This window comes from Miscanthus floridulus, chromosome 4, assembly GCF_019320115.1.
Source record: "Miscanthus floridulus cultivar M001 chromosome 4, ASM1932011v1, whole genome shotgun sequence".
In the NCBI taxonomy this organism is placed as follows: domain Eukaryota; kingdom Viridiplantae; phylum Streptophyta; class Magnoliopsida; order Poales; family Poaceae; genus Miscanthus; species Miscanthus floridulus.
Window position 1 is genome coordinate 108,184,121 of NC_089583.1, and position 17,349 is coordinate 108,201,469.

At 45.1% G+C, this 17,349-nt stretch overlaps 1 protein-coding gene across 1 annotated transcript; it reads left to right on the forward strand.

Moving 5' to 3' along the window:
* Positions 1 to 899: 899 nt before the first annotated feature.
* On the forward strand, positions 900 to 1,676 carry LOC136552534 (uncharacterized). Its single transcript, XM_066544098.1, has one exon. The coding sequence runs from the start codon at positions 1,068 to 1,070 to the stop codon at positions 1,308 to 1,310; it is 243 nt and encodes an 80-aa protein (XP_066400195.1). The 5' UTR covers positions 900 to 1,067; the 3' UTR covers positions 1,311 to 1,676.
* Positions 1,677 to 17,349: the final 15,673 nt, after the last annotated feature.

Sequence of the window (17,349 nt, forward strand, 5' to 3'; positions counted from 1 at the left end):
CAACGAAACTGACCCTCTGAGTTTGGTGTGGACAGGTGACACAATGACTTGGTGTATGGGGGCGAGGAGGCCCCTTCCTTGGTAGAGAAGTTCTATAGTATTAGTGGACGACACCTTGGTGAATGGGAGAGTCAGATGACAAATGGCGAGCCTTGGCACTTGTCTTGGTTGGTGGTAGTCTTTGTTGCTTGCCCAAAACCGTGACCGGAAAAGGGGCTTTTGTGACCGGGAGCATATCCTTTATGGAGTTTCAACATGGACTAGGGGATACATTTTGACAACCGATACAGATGCATCTTTGTCTTTAAGAGTTTGTCCTCTCTTTTGACAACCTCTCTTGATAGGTTTGCCTCTAATTTGCAAAACTTTATGTGAGTTGGCTAAGATAGAACGCACTAGAAAAATCTAAGGTACACATAGTTTTTTAGTTTTTGGTCTAGTGTAAAACAAGTTGATCAAGTTATTAAGTTTTCTAGCACAAACACAATGATGTGATCATCCTATTCAAAAAAAAAACTAGAATAGACCCATTTTATCCCTCCTTGTTCGTAAACCAAACAATCTTTTGGATGCTCTATTATTATCTCGTGGAGAGCATGAGTTGCACCAAGGTTTTTGCATCGACGATCACAAAGTTAGTGAACAGAGGAGACTAGTAAACATGTGAAGAAGAAGAGGGAGGCCGTGATGCGGCAAGAGTTGATGCGCCTCTCGTGAGAGGCATGACAGGAGAGAAACTCGGCGAGATGCCGGAGCAAAAGCGCCATGTTCTTATCCTCTGCCCCGCAAGCGACGGGGCCAGAGAAAGGGACGCATCACCCCCAGCCCAGCCAAGAGATGCATGACAGATAATACCAAAATCCACCCATCCCCAAAACAACCAGCCGCAATTACCAAAACCACCCTCTCACCCGCTGTCCCGCTACATATACCGCCCCTCCTCCTACTCTCTCCCACCTCCCAGCTCCAGCAGCAACATCAACGTAGCTCAGAGAAAGAACGAGGAAGGAAGCAGAAAGCTTTAGCCTTAGGCAGAACAAATCAGCAAAGGTCGAGTTTGTGACCGGATGGCGCACATGAGCCGGGTGTGGGCGGTGGCCACGGTGGCCGCCGTGCGTGCGCAGCGCGAGAGGGCGCCTTCCGCCGCGGCGGGGGCGGGGGCGGGGGCGCGGGACTGGCTGGCCGGGCTCGCCCCCCAGGCGGCCGCGCTGGCCGCGGCGCGGGCGGCCGACGACGACGGCCGCAGGCAGGCCGGCGCCGACGAGTCGCTCCGCAAGGCCATGTACCTCAGCTGCTGGGGGCCTAGCTGAGCTAGGGCGGCGTGTGATGAGTGACCCGTCGCCGGATGGCCGCCCGGCGCGGGGCGGATGGACGGGCTTTGGGCCCGGCAACCCGGCGGGCCTCGCGGCCCATGTTAGGTGTTCCAGGGCTGGGCCTGGGGTTCGCTGCGACCATGTGATATATCGTCATGAAACTCACAAGATGCATTGAGTTGAGATGTGGTTGCCTGGTCGGGATTATATGCAGTAACATCTTTGGAATTTGTTGGACTAAAGCTGAGGGTGACTGAAGTGTAATTCGTACATAGTACTAGACTTCATGTAGATATTCAATGGAACTACTAATAATTGGGGAAAAATAATGAGAAGTGGTTCCATCGTTTGGAACTTGGAATATTTCCGTCTATCGCACAACATGCTGTCGAGCGATGAGCGTGTTCTACATATGGTGTTCGTTTCAGAGTTTTGGGTGCGCTCGATCTTGGATCCATTTGTTCCAGATCTTGGTTCTGTTGATCTTAGTTCTGCTTAAGGCCCCGTTCGGTTTCCTAAGATCCGTTCCCAGCCAGACCTGGTACGGAGAATTCCTTCGGTAATTTGTATAACGACTGAAATTATTCCGGCCAGAAATGACCCGTTCCGAAGAAAACGAACGAGGGCTAAGACAATTCAGTCAAGGACGCGGCAGGCCGAGTCGCGGATACGGTCGCCGCCGGACACGGAGTACACGCGATTACCCACCATGCCTCCACGGCTCCATGGGTTCACGAGCACACCTGCGTTATCGACTTATCGTCCCAGATGAACCCTGTGTGAGTTTTTTGAGACAAAAATCAGCCGCGTGGGCAGCACCAAGTAGCAACCAAACGTCGGTTGCTCGGCGCGGATACCGGTCTCTTCGGAGTCCAGTCGATCGCTCGTCTCCGAGCGGCGCGCGCTCAGGCACACTGGCAGGCTCGCGGTCTCGCCGCAGTCACCAGAGCACGGGCACGACGAGCACAGCGGGCCGGGAAAGCGGGAGACGGCGAGAGGAGAGCAAACACGACAAGCAAACGGATCTGATTGACTCGCACCGGACAAACTGGGCTCCGAGCTCCGGACGTGACGGGTCTGGCCCTGACTTTCACGTGGCTTCACGTGACGCTGGGCCACCGCGGTCGCGCCCCAGGAACGGACGGGTGGCGCGACCGAGGCCTGGGCGAAAGTGCAACAACGGCACGGGCCACCGCCCCACCCCCACGCCTGCGCGGCGCTGTCTGTCCGTCCAGTGGCGGAGGGTGAACAAAAAAATATAGGGGGCCAACTTGACAGAATACAAGTGATGAAGTGAAATGTCGATCTTACTCGACATGTTCCGTTTTGGCATTTAATTATTTTATCCCTTGTTAGTTTTTTCAGGTCAAACTGACTGGCACGCTTCCAGATCACGAAGCACCCGGGAACCCGATTGAAGCCACGCTTTCCGGCTTGCTATGTGTGAGGCACAGTGTGTCACATTTTGTGTCAACACACTTTTTGGCACGCCTGGTGGGACAATCTGTTAGTTCAAAATGACGTCTGAGATCAATAATGATCATGTTCTGGATGTAAGCATGACAGAATTGCCAGATAATTACAGGGATTTAGTGCTACAAGCATGTGAGCAATACCAACGGAAGTGTCGGTGTTTCGTACAAGCACCGGCAAGTAAATTTATAGTAATGCGCGTTAGGCTCAGATGGTGCGCTAAAGGACACAGGATTTATACTGGTTCGGGCGGAACGTCCCTACGTCTAGTTTATTGCTGCTTGTGTTATTAGCACCGTAAACAATCTGTAGTAAGGGATACAAACTGCCAAGAGAGGGACTGGTCCCAAGTCTCTGATCGAAGGATTGAAAGGTGGTCAAGAGCTTCGTAGCTGCTTGAATGTGTGTGAATGTGTTCTATTGTTCGGTCCTATTGTTCTCCTCCTTTGATGAAGGATGCGCATTCCCTTTTATAGATGAAGGGGCTGGCCTTACAAGGGTGAGGGCTCCAGGATACATATTCTACCTAGCCTTGTGGCTCATGTCTACCTGGTCAGGTCCCCCATTCTGATGAGTGCGAAGGAAGATAAGTGCTTATGATGTTGTCAATATCTCTGTAGGATGTCAGATCAGTCATAGCATGCTGCCCCTAGGGTATGGGCTGTAGTACAGTGGTTTTGACTTAGGGGCCTCCCCCCAGCCTTGCTCCACACGCCTTCTGGTTCCCATGATTCCTGTTGGGAGAATTCGGGGTTGGGGTCCGGTGTAGCGCCGTGGCCAAGGCTCTCTGACTTGGAGGACCTGAGGGGTCGGGAAGAGGGCCCCCCCCGCTCCCTCGGGTCCACAGCGCGGTGACGGAGTATCCGTCATTCATGGAGATAGCAAATCCATTCTTGGAGTGTAGCGGTTGTCGTATATCTTCGTTGGGTTCCGTGTCCCAGAGCTGAAGGCGGCGCCTACAACTCTACAGAGTGAGGTGCACGCACCTGTAATACCTTTTGGGCTCTGCGGCGCCCGGAAGGGTCTAAAGCATTAGTCCTATCGTTCCTTGGCAGTTCTTTTCCTGTCAGGGCGCAGGGTATGGTCGTTGGAGCCATGGTTGACCCGAACGTCTTGTCTCGTCCTGTACCCATCGTTATGAGGGATAGATATCGATTAGGGCAAGGCTCGTTCTGGGCCGTCGGGTGAGACGGAGGCCAGTCCCTATCTCTTGGGCGAGACTAATCCTATCCCTCCGGGATCGGGCGAGGCGGAATCTATCCCTTAGCCTTCGGGCGAGACCGAGCCCGCCCTATAGGCGTCGGGCGAGATGGAGATTAGCCTTGAGCCTTTGGGGCGAGGCAGGATTATCCCACAAAGGCGTCGGGTGAGGCTGACCCCACCCCTCCGGGATCGGGCGAGACGGAACTCATCCCTCAGCCCTCGGGCGAGACCGAGCCCGTCCTCAAGGCGTCGGGCGAGACGGAGTTTATCCCTCGGCCCTCGGGCGAGACCGAGCCCGTCCCAAAGGTGTCGGGCGAGGCGGAACCGAACTCCTGTCATTCGAACAAGGGATGACATGGCGCCCTTATGCGTCCAAAAGTTTTTTACATTTGGTGGTTATCGGTTCCATCCCCTGGGGTACCCTGGTATTAGGTCCCCGACAGGAAGTGTTTGATGTCTTTTTCCAAAAACAAGAGCAATAAAGTGTTTCAAAAGCAGTCAATGCCAAGGGTTCTTCTTCCGCATCAGACTGATTACACTGAAGAGGAGGATGCTCAGAAGATGGCAGCCCTGGTCTATAAAGCCATGGGAGAAACCATGACAAACCATCACACAGCTTTTCTGAATACCTTTCGGGCAATCATGGTCAGTACTTTTGGTCCAATGGTTGATAAATACTTTGAAGAAAATGTTGGCCCACTTAGCGGACCGACACTTTTCAATGTTCCAAAGCATCAAGAGAAGCCTATTGGAAAAGAAATAGCGTCGACTTCAAATATAGGCGGATTGACCCACACTAAAAAGCAATCACATCCCACCTATGGCCAGGTGACATTTGGTACCACAGGAGAAGTGCCACCTTCAGCTTATAGAGTTTCTCCAGCATCAAGCAGGTTGCAGAAGAATATGTAAGGAGATGGGTATCAAGAATTTACTGATTACAATGCTATCAATGCTGTACCAAATCCAGGGTATAGGAGTGTTTCAGGATTGCCTTCTGGAGTGCAAGTACAAGGAAATCAGGATTCAGATATTGATGTTTTGATGCATAGGATGGCTGATATGATGCAGAATCAGTTCGGCTTGAAGCCAAAAAAATCAATCCTATTCATACAAGTCTCCTTATCCAGAGTGGTACAATAGAGTTGTGTTACCTCCAAGGGTGAAGCCTCCAATGGATTTGACCAAGTTTTCTGGTCAAGATGATACTAGTACCATAGAGCACGTCAGTCGGTACTTAATGCAGCTTGGAGAAGCTGCTTCAGATGAAGCTTGGAGGATTTGATATTTTCCTTTGTCTCTTACAGGACCAGCTTTCACGTGGTTCACGTCTTTACCAACTCATTCCATTGGTACGTGGGCAGAGCTAGAGCAGAAGTTTCATTCATATTTCTACATGGGTACTAATGAGAAGAAGTTGGTCGACCTCATGAATCTGAGGATGAGAACAAATGAGACACTATTAGAATATCTTCGCACGTTTAGGGAGACCAAGAATATGTGTTATTCTCTGAATTTACCAGATGATCAACTACCTGGAATAGCTATAGCAGGAATGCTGCTGAATATCAGGGAGAAGTTGTTCGGCATGGAGTTTGATGATCTTGGCCAACTTGCACAGCGTTTAGCAGCTATGAGTAATCAGGCCCAAGGATTCAGGAGAGATAACCGCTTTCAGAAGAACAATGCCACTAATGAAGTGTATCAAGATTTTCTGGATGAAGCGACTAAGTATATTGATGAAGATGAGATAGCTGCAGCTGAGTTGAATTAGGCAAAGGAGCCTACTCAAGTTAGTCAACGTTGGTTGAAACAACAAAAGGGAACCTATGATTTTGATGTTACTAAGGCAGACAGGCTTTTTGCATTATTGATAAAGGAAGGACGCATCAAGCTGTTAGAAGGACATCCCATGCTACGTCCTGAAGGAGTGAAAAACAAAAAGTATTGTGGCTTCCATAACACTAATTCTCACTCTATCAATGATTGCCGAGTGTTCAGAATACGAATCCAGAAAGCTATCCAAGAGGGACATTTGAAGTTTGATGGCAAGATGAAAATTGATGATCAGCCTTTTCCACAAAATATGATTTCTTTCTCTGTGAATATGGTCTCTGCCAATGATCTCAAAGGTAAAGGCAAGGTGAAGGTGTTGACTTCTGATAGAGCAAAGGGAAGTGGTGTTGTTGACCCGGATCGGCAAATCACCAGTAGAGAGCTGCAGCAACGAGTTCGGTTTCAAAATAGCCGAACCGAGAAAGGTCAAACTTCCAAACCCAGAGTTACATCACGTATTTTGCTAAATAAGTGGTAGAGAGAGCAAGAGAAGGAATACTATAAGAAGCAATGGTTTATGGAAGAATGCCGGAGGTATGAAGAAAAGGTATACCGAAGGGAGCAAGAAGAATACATGACAGAACAGGAGCAGTCTCATTGGGGTTGTTCGTTCTTTAGGCATTATTGGAATGAAGGCTTGAGGTTGCCTGCAAGAAATAATTGTCCGGAGTGTAGTGCTCAGTACTCCGAATATAGGCAATCTCGAGTCAACCGCCGCCCCGTCTATGAAAGACTTGGAACGAAGGTTCCTGAAGATGATTGGCGCCTAAAAATAAATGATTTTGAGAATCAGCAAAGGAAAAGATTTGCAAGTCAAGGTTGGATACATGATAGGGTGCATGATGAAGAAGCTGATTCCTATAGATACGTATGGCAAAAAGAACAGTGGTGTCCTATAGGCCTGAAGAAAAGTCAGAAAAGAAGAGTTCAACGGTTGAGGAATAGGGAGTTGGAACAGGAAGTTACTGAGACAAAGCAAATATGGCGTCCTAAGAAGAAGCCTGATGGATGTGGTCCTTCGGCTGATGCTTGCATGGCTTTCTTCCTCCCATCAGAGTTTATAGCTCCCGAAAGCCAAGATGTCCAAGAAGAGGTGTACTCTGATTTTGATGAAAGTGAATGTCAGGATTTGATGGCTCAGCTTGTATTAACGCAGCAGGCTGTTTTTGACAAACCAATCAAGAATCATCACTTGAGACCACTCTATTTAAAAGGATATGTCAATGGCAAGCCTTTAACCAAGATGTTTGTTGATGGAGGGGCTGCTATCAATATCATGCCTTATACTACCTTCAGAAAGCTTGGGATGGCTAATGAAGAATTGTTGAAAACTGACATGGTGCTTAGGGACTTTGCTGGCAATCCTTCCAATACCCGAGGTGCTATCCATGTTGAGCTGACTATTGGGTTGAAAACTTTGATTACTACCTTTTTTGTCATTGATGGCAAGGGGGCATATAGTCTACTCTTGGGCAGAGATTGGATCCATGCTAATTGCTGCATTCCTTCAACCATGCATCAAATTCTCATTCAATGGATTGGAGATGATGTTGAAATTGTACATGCTGATGATTCGGTAAGTGTTGCTGCCACAGAGTCTACCTACTGGGAATATGAAGGCGTTGATTATTTCTCCGGAAAAGTGTGGAAAGAAGGTCCTGTAAATGTTTTCAGCGAGGGCCAATAGCCGATCCAAGCAGTCGGCTCTCATAGTAATTTTAATGGGAAATCCTGTCAATGGCAACAAAGGAAAGTTAGGACGTGGTTTTATGTTGGCTGATAAGTTGGAAGAAATTGATGTTGGTGATGGTTCTAAGCCAAGGCCGATGTATATTAGTGCGAAGTTAGACCCAGAATATAAATCAAAGTTGATAAATCTGTTGAAAGAGTTTAAAGATTGTTTTGTTTGGGATTACACGGAAATGCCTGGATTGGATTGTTCCATTGTTGAGCATCGATTACCCATTAAACCTGGATTTCGTCCTTACAAACAACCTCCACGGAAGATATACAAAGAGGAGGTATTGGCCGATGTGAAGAAGGAGGTTGAAAGATTAATAGAAGCAAACTTCATTCGGCCATGCAAGTATGCAGAGTGGATTTCAAATATAGTACCGGTATACAAGAAAAATGGAAAAATGAGAGTTTGCATAGATTTCAGAAATCTTAATAAGGCAACTCCCATGGATGGTTACCCAATGCCAGTTGCCGATTTACTAGTAGATGCAGCAGCAGGTTATGAAGTCATTAGTTTTATGGATGGTAATGCTGGCTATAATCAAATTTTTATGGCAATGGAAGATATTTCAAAAATAGCTTTCAGATGTCCTGGTCATATTGGTTTGTTTGAATGGATAGTCATGACGTTTGGGTTAAAGAATGCCGGTGCAACTTATCAAAGAGCTATGAACTATATTTTTCACGAGCTGATCGGCAAGATTGTAGAAATCTACATCGATGATGTAGTAGTCAAGTCTAGAAATCATGAAAGACATTTAGCCGATTTAAGAAAGACTCTAGAGTGCACAAGAAAGCATGGATTGAAGATGAATCCAAACAAATGTTCCTTTGGAGTTTCGGCTGGTGAGTTTTTGGGATTTTTAGTTCATAAAGGAGGAATTGAAGTTGGGAAAAAGAGCATGGAAGCAATAGACAAAGTTGTGCCGCCAACTAATCTCACAGAATTACAATCATTGTTAGGCAAAATCAACTTTGTAAGAAGATTCATATCTAATCTATCAGAGAGAGTTTTACCCTTTTCTCCTTTATTAAAGCTCAAGAAGGATCAAAAATTTGTATGGGGTGACATACAACAAAAGGCTTTTGATGAGATCAAGCAATATATGAAGGCACCACCTGTGCTGGTACCTCCACAACTTGACAAGCCTTTTAAGTTGTATGTGGCGGCCGATAGCCTAACGATAGGGTCGGCCCTTATGCAAGAATTTGAAGGAAAAGAAAGAGTCATAGCTTATCTTAGCCAAAAGCTGCTAGACCCGGAAACAAGGTATTCGGCTACAGAAAAACTTTGCTTGTGTGTGTATTACTCCTGTATCAAATCTTGGCACTATTTGTTGAATGCCGAATGCGTGGTAGTTTCTAGTTTTGATGTAATCAAACATATGCTATCGATGCCAATTTTGAATGGAAGAATTGGCAAATGGATTTTAGCATTGTCAGAATTTAATTTAAGGTACGAATCGGCAAAGACGATAAAGGGTCAAATTATTGCCGATTTTATTACCCAACATCGGGATCTTTCTGTTGAGGCGATAAGCATTGTGCCTTGGGCCTTGTTCTTCGATGGATCATCTTGTAACAAAGGTGGTGGTGCTGGTATTCTCTTGATTTCCCCATAAGGAAAAACTTTTGAGTATGCGGTTCCTATTGAATTTCATGTTACTAATAATCAGGCAGAGTATGAAGCGTTGCTTAGAGGGCTTCGGCTTCTTATAGAAGTGAAGGCCGCTGCTGTTGAAATCTTTGGGGATTCTGAGTTGGTGATTAATCAATTGAATGGTCAGTATGAATGCAAGAACAATGTGTTAAGAGAATATTATGAGGAGTGTAGAGAACTTTTGAAGAATTTTCTGGTAGTAACATTGCATCATATCCCTAGAGAGTGCAATGAAGAAGCAAATAAGTTAGCTCAAGCTGCTTCTGGATATCGAGAGAGTCGGGAAGTTTTTGCTATAGAAGAAGGTGTTTTAAATACTGATCAAGTAGATAGTGATTGGAGACACGAAATTGCCAATTATCTGAAAGGTCTATCTCAAAAAGTTTCCTGAAAACTCAGGTGCAAAGCTCTCAAATTTGTGTTTCTTGATGATCAATTATATTACAAGTCCATCGATGGAGTATTGCTAAAATGTTTAAGTCAAGAAGAGGCCAAGAAGGTGATGTATGAGGTTCACGAAGGATTGTGTGGTGCACACCAGTCAGCTTATCGAATGAAGTGGATAATTAGGAGAACTGGTTATTTTTGGCCGACTATGTTGGAGGATTGTTTTGAATATTACAAAGGGTGTCACAATTGTCAAAAATTCGGCAATATTCAAAAGGTTCTAGCATCTGCTATGAATCCCATAATCAAACCTTGGCCGTTCAGAGGATGGGGTATAGATTTAATTGGTCAGATCAATCCTTCTTCTAGTAAGGGACACAAATTTGTACTCTTGGCCACGGATTATTTCACCAAGTGGGTTGAAGCTATCCCTTTGAAGAAAGTAACATCAGAAAATATGATCAGTTTTGTTAAGGAACATATAATTCACAGATTCGAGATTCCTTAAACTATAACAACTGATCAAGGAACTCAGTTTACTTCTTCGGAATTCTATGATTTTGCCAAAGATATGGGGATTAAGTTGTATAATTCTTCTCCTTATTATGCACAAGCTAATGGTCAGGCAAAAGCATCAAATAAAATTATGATTAAAATCATCCAGAAGAAGATTGATGAAAGACCAAGGAGATGGCACTTGGTTCTTAATGAAGCATTGTGGGCTTACCGAATGGCTTGTCATGGGTCCACTCGAATGTCTCCCTATGAACTGGTTTATGGGCATCATGCTGTATTACCATGGGAATTACGGTCAGGTTCAAGGCGAGTTGTGTTACAGAAAGAATTGGTAGAAGAAGATTATAAGGATCTGATGATGGATGAATTGGAAGATTTACATTTGATTCGTCTCAAGGCGTTGGAAAATATTGAGAAAAATAAAATACGCGTTGCCAAGTATTATAACAAAAGGGTTAGGCTGAAGCAATTCACAGAAGGAGATTTGGTTTGGAAAACTATATTGCCAGTTGGAACAAAGGATAGAGCGTTCGGTAAATGGTCTCCAAATTGGGAAGGTCCTTTCCAAATAGTAGAATGTGTACCTGGCAATGCATACATATTGAAGACTTTATTTGGGGAGGAGTTTACCAGAGATATCAATGGAAGATTTTTTAAGAAATACTACCCCAGTGTTGAGGTTGGTTCATGAATGTAGATCAGAAAAGCCGATAAAGAGAAAATCGCCTTTAGCCTAAAAATCAGATATAAGACTGAGAATAGCTGATATTGTTCATATCGCCTTTAGCACAAAATAGCCGATGCAGTTTGCATCGCCTCTAGCACAAGAATGTTGATTCAAGACTGGGTTATTTTTAGCATTTTTCTGACAGTCGCAGGCAGAATTTTACCGGAAAAAAAAATCAAAGAAATAAGTATTCTTCCAAAAGACGAGATTATTCATAAAAGTCCATCCTAATACAAACTACTCCTCAAATAACTTGTTGAGGATGGACTGGGGGTTTGTGATTTCGGCAAGGGCAGCTGCATGATCATCGTAGGCCTCCAGACGCTCATCGATGTCGTCGATCTCGTCCGGGCGTCCTCCAACGAAGCCAACTGGCTGGAAGGAGTAGTCCTCGTTGGTTTGGGAGGTCATTGCCGCCAGCCCGAGAGAAGCGCCAAGGTGCACACCTTGGATGACGGCCTGATCAATACGGCCGTCCACAGCATCAAGGCGTACCTCGGATGTCTCCCCCTGGGCATTCACCTTGTCGGCAATCTTGTTCGCCGCCGCCTTCAGACGGTCATTCTCCGCAGAAAGAGCTGGGCAGAAAAGAAAAAAAATGGATCGACAAGCAAGGGAAGCCAGAATGATAGAACCAAATGAAGATATCAAACCGGTGATGGCGTCGCAGAGTTGCTTCCGCTGGTCCTCCCATTCTGCTTGATCGATGCCAAATTTCTTGGAGACGTCGCCTAGCTCCTCCCGGTCTTCGTCCCTCTCCTGGCGAAACTTGAGCGCCTCCTCGTGAGAGTACGGATGGTGTGCGTCTACTGGTTCCGCCAGGCCCCAAGGATTGGAATGATAGGAGCTTGAAGAGCTGGAAGAGCCGGATGATGGAGTTCCCAGTTGAGCTACTGTTGCCAGAGGAAGGAGATGATATTGGCTGGAGCTGATGACCCTTATCCTGATGAATGAGGAAGAAAAAATTGAAACTAAGAGATGAACAAGAAAATTGCAAGGGGGCAAAAAGCCGAATCGTACCCACGACGCCGGTAGCGCGATGCTCTGCTTCCTTCAGCCTCCCCATCGGCAGGACGCTTGCCATGGTCACCACTATTCGCCATTTGCTTTGGTGGAAGTTAGGGTTTTTCTTCTGGAATGAATCGGACGAAGGAAGTGGAGGAGACGGATGTGAGAACGCTAAAGCGAAGATAGCGATGAAGGCTAACGGAAGGGTCTATTTATAAGCCGGAGCGAAGAGTCGTGGCGAATTCTACGGAATCGTGGGGCGAGAATGCTGAGCGGTGGAGTAGGGTTTTTCCCTTTCAGCTGGACCGCTACTGGGCTGGGCCAGGCATGGGTTCAATCGGACGTTGCTCGACTGTCTCCCTGATTTGTTGGAGCCAGCATTGTTCGGCTATACCCTCACAACATTTAAATTAGGATTCGTTCGGCTATTGGAAGAATGGAGACAATCGGCTACATTCTAATCGAGTAATTTAAGGGAAAATGGCAGATTGCTTTTGTCGAATGAATAAAAATAAGTAAACATAAAGTTGGTTAATCAAGGGAGAGAGGATATCACACTTAAGTTTATTACAAACCCAATATCTACTTGTTCAGAAGATGATTGATTGCCTCTATGGCTTCAGTCCTGATTCGGCTAACATTATCTAGCACTTTTTGATCTTCATCTTCAGAACTCTGGATGCTGGATAGCTTGATTTTGATTTGCTGGTCTTCTTTGATGGTCGAAGTTATCTTTAGTGAAGCTGCTTCTATGTCCTTCGGCAAATTAGCTATATGAGCCCTGTGAGACTGAATTTTGGCATTCAGTTCGGCTAGTTGAGCTTCCAGTATGCTTTTTTCATCCTCCATGGCTTTCAGTTCAGGCTCCAAGGTTGTCAAGGAATTTCTTGTAGTCTGGATATGAGAGTGAAGATCTTTAATCTCCAGTTTTTTCAAAGATCTATCCTTCTGTAAAGCAGCCCTCGAAGATATGTTCTTGGTTGCCCTTCTCACCATAGCAAAGTGGTCATCAAGATGGGCTACGGATTCTAGGGGGGCCTTGAGAGCAGAGGGGATATCTTGATCAATGAGTTCATGGAGGTCTTTTATCTGGTCTGCATCCTGAACCAGACTAATGGTATCCTTGTTCAGTAGAATGATCACCTCTTCTAGCCGAGCCTGATTTTCCAGTGATAAGGTTTGATGAGAAGTGATCTCTTCACCTTTCTCAATGATGTAGTCCTCAATAGAGAAGGAGTAACTGATGGTCGGTTTAGTGATGTTCTTCTAATGAAAAGAGAGGAAAGGAGGTGTTAGCTGATTGGGTAATTTTGCTAAAATATAGTGTAAGACAAGGCATTACCTGCTGAGCTAATTGATCATCAAGATGGGTTATACCCCGGCTTGCTGGAGAACTTGGCTGAAGGTTCGGAAGGGACGGGTTTGGAGCTTGATCAGGAGAAGTCTCCCTTGCCAGTTCATCTAAGATTTCATCTATTCTCAATAAAGTAAAATGATAATGAGCATAAGAGATAGATGATATTAAAAAGAAAAAAAAGAGAAAGGAGAAAAAGAGAATTGGTTGAACAATGTTACCTATAGTCTCATCAGATTTATGAGCCTTTGAACCTTCAGTTTCATGAGTCTCTGAAGTTTCGCTATCATGGATTTCTTCATCTTCAGTAGAAACTTTAGGGGTTGGTTCTACAGGTGCTGAGGTATTGCCTAGTGTGGGAATTTCGATTTGTGGCTGCAATGGAAGTAATGAATGTAGAGGTGGTCAGGTTTACCGCTAAGTGAGGTTGGTAATCTGATAGAGAATAAAAGGTTCATACCTTAAGAGATAATTTGGCTTTCTTGGTCCTTGGTTTCTTGGGTAAAAGAAAACTTTCAGGTGTTTTCCTTTTGCTTTTTCCTCTTGGAGATGCAGCAGCTGAAGTAGCAGGAGTTCTCATGAATGCTTTAAAGGTGCTGAATCCAAAGTTGTAGGGGTTTTCATGAATTTCTTTAGGTTTGGAGCATCAAACCCCAGAGCAGGCTTGGGACCAGCTGAATAGTACTGGATTGCTTTGGCTGGGGGAGTAAACTCGAGATCCTGTGCATAACCAGATGTTAAAATAAGAAGTGGATTCAAAAGCAAGAAATGATGAGCATAATGAAATTACCTCACTATCAGAAGCAAAATCAGGTTGCAAGTTTTTGCATAAAGAATGTACTGATATATTGAAGATATGAGCATGCCATTCTTGCCACCAAGAGACAAAGAAGGGATGAGTAACATCTATTAGCCCAAATGGAGATGGTTCGTATGTTGGCAACTCCCATCCTAATTCAAAGATTTTCTTGGCTTCCATTCTTTCTGTTATTACTTCCTTTGACTTTATGATTGTTGAGAAGAGGAATCTTGGAGGCAGTTGGCCACATCCTAATTGTCTGGCCACCATATTTGGGTAATAGAATTCATAGGTGGATTGCACTAACCTCCCATGATGAAATTCGGCTGGCAGAGTGCAAGGTTTGATAAAGGAGTTGAAAATCTCTGTGGATTCTTGACCTGAACAACCAATTTCATAGCTGAACTTGCAGGGCAAAGTCAAATTTTCATTTTCTCTGTAAGGAAACCAGAGCACATTGCCGAATCCTTTGAAAAACAGCTTGAAGAAATGACCGATGTCCATGTCAATGCTTATAGATGATGCTGCTTCTCCATAAGTCTGACAAGCTTTAACCTTTGTTGTACTGCCTTCAGCATAGTTAACTGAAAGAAAACTTAGATTGAAAAGGCTCACAGAGGTTATCTGATGCATATATAGCTAGAGCCACATTTGAATTAGCCACCAGGGACCATTCACACAAGAGATTTCTCCACCTTGGCGCATCTGAAGAGTAATCTGATGCATCATATGATAAACAGACCCTAAAAGATATTTGCCTAGTGGGATCTGAGTGCCTATAGCTAAGTCTTCAGCCATCACCATGTGATTCAGGGTTGGTTCATTGGATTTTCCACAGAAGATGAATCTGCATAGCCACATATTCATGAAGGCTTTCAACTCTTTGTCAGAGACAGTGCCAGATGCATTCATGTAGTTCTGGATGTGTTTGATCCATCCACATCCAGAGCTGACGGAAGACATTGTTTCTTCTTTCACGGTGAAACGCTAAAAGAAGACATTGCTCTTATACCAATTGAAAGGATCTAACAATGCCTAGAGGGGGGGGGGTAAATAGGCGTATCTAAAATTAACTGCAAATGCTAAGTTCAAATTTGTCAGTCAATGTCGGAAGTCCCGGCGTTTGGGTTGGAACTCCCGACGTCGTCAGAAGTTTCGGCATAAACGTCAGCAGTCCCGACGCCTACGTGAACTACAAAAGCAGTGCCAAATTTAACTTTGTGGATAAATAATCTTACAACCCCACTTCCTTGTGGTTTGGTGAAGAGGTTGGGCCACTCCCTTGACGTCGTAATGCCCCCAAACCGTAGATCGAGTCCAAACCCTAAAATGAAGTTCAAGAGAGAGAGAGACAAATAAATACAAGTAATCTCTAGCAATCACAATAACAAGCACACGGGACACAAGGATTTATCCCGAGGTTCGGCAACCCCACAAAGGAGCTCCTACATCCTCGTTGTTGACATGACCACAAAGGTCGGAGTCTATTCCACCTCCTTGCCTCTCTCAAAATGACCACAAAGGTCACTTGAGCTTTCCACTAAGAAATCAAAGGGTGATACAAACTTCCCAAGGCTCTTCCACAAGATGGAAACTCTTGGGCAATGCCTAGCCGGCTAGGGGCAAAGCCCCAAGAGTAATAGATGCAAAATCAACCGGCTTGACGAAGAAATCAAATGCTCAAGCTTACCAAAGTGATTCTCTCACTTAATCCACTCTCCTTTCACTCAAAACCCTAAGGGAATCGAAGATTGGAGCAAAAGAGGGAGGAGAGGGGTGCCTTTCTTGCTTGGGAGCTATTGGGACGAAGTTAGGTCAGCTATGAATGGGTCCGTACCGGTTAGAAGTGAAGAGAGGGCTATTTATACTCTTAGTAGAAATCTAACCGTTAAGATCTACATCGAAAGTTTCGACGTAGATCTGGGGACTTTCGACGTTAACATAAAGCACTGTTCACATAGGGTCAGAAGTCCGCGTGTGCAAGTCAATGTCGGAACTTCCGATGTACGTCGGGACTTCCGGCGTGCGCAGTTAGACAACCAGCAAAGCCTTAGGTGTCGGGACTCCCGACAAGGTCCGGGACTTCTGACGATCGAAAGTTCCAATGTACATCAGGACTTTCGACTGGCACAGACAGCCGACCAGCAAAGCGACAGGTGTCGGGACTCCCGGCTTGGGTCGGAACTTCCGACTGTCGGGAGTTCCGACTTACGTTGGGACTTCCGACACCGACAGTCACAATAAAATAATCTACGTGGTCGTGGAGTGCTAGAGTGTCTCTCTTTTGATTTTATTTTTATGCTTGAGCACTCTATCTTTCTCAGACCAACTAAGTTTGCATCCCTCTTTATAGTGCGGCGGATCCTAAACTCAAAAACAAAATAAAACCTTTAGAGAGCGTTTTGAGTTCGTCCGCCTTTACAACTTCAAGAATTGAGGGATATCATTTCATCTTTATCAACTCTTTGAATCTTTCATGGGACTAATAGCTACGACAAATCTCATTAAGATCACATTAGTCCCTAATTTTGATGTCATCAATACACCAAAACCCACATAGGGGGCAAATGCACTTTCAAGCTCACTACCAGCATCTAAAACACCGAACTGAGCATCAAGTGCATTCCATAATTGTTTGCCTGTCATGCATATGATGTAATTATCCTCGTATTTGCTATGAAGAGCGCTAATCATGGCGCTTCGAAATAGGTTATTGGTAGCCACGAACCTTTGCTCTCCTTAGGAGTAAACTGTTCGGGCTTCCCCTGTGCGATGTAATAGCAATTCATAGCAGTTAACCACAAGACCATCTTAGCACGCCATCTCTTATAGTTCGTGCCATCGAAATCATCCGTCTTCAACGCAACAGCAAAACCACTAACAGAAAATTGCCTATTATCAGGTTTTTGGATTGTTAGAAATTTAGGCATTTTCATGTTAAATTTAATCCAGAAAATCCATAGCAAATTGGTGACAACATGTATGTGCACGTGTGTGATATTACTACTTACACTACTAGCAAATATGAACATGAACGACATACATATCATAGCGGAAAACATATTGAATTTAGGAAATTCAAGAATAGAATTATACCCAGTGGAGGGACCCATGCTCACGGCACCGGCGGCTCCACGCGCACTAGTCGACATAGTGCATTGCTCGATGTCACGGATCACAGTCGATGCAGGATGAGGTTCGCAGTGCCGTCCCTCGAACGTTCACCAGAAAGAAGACGATCCGAGGAGGAAGAAGATGACGCCCACAAGGAAGACGAAGATGACCCGAGAAAGTTAGCGAGTAGTAGTGGAGATGCTCCCCCAAAAACCTAATCGT

Excerpts from the sequence above, each read along its gene's own strand:
- LOC136552534 (XM_066544098.1), top strand. The coding sequence starts at position 1,068 with ATGGCGCACATGAGCCGGGTGTGGGCGGTGGCCACGGTGGCCGCCGTG.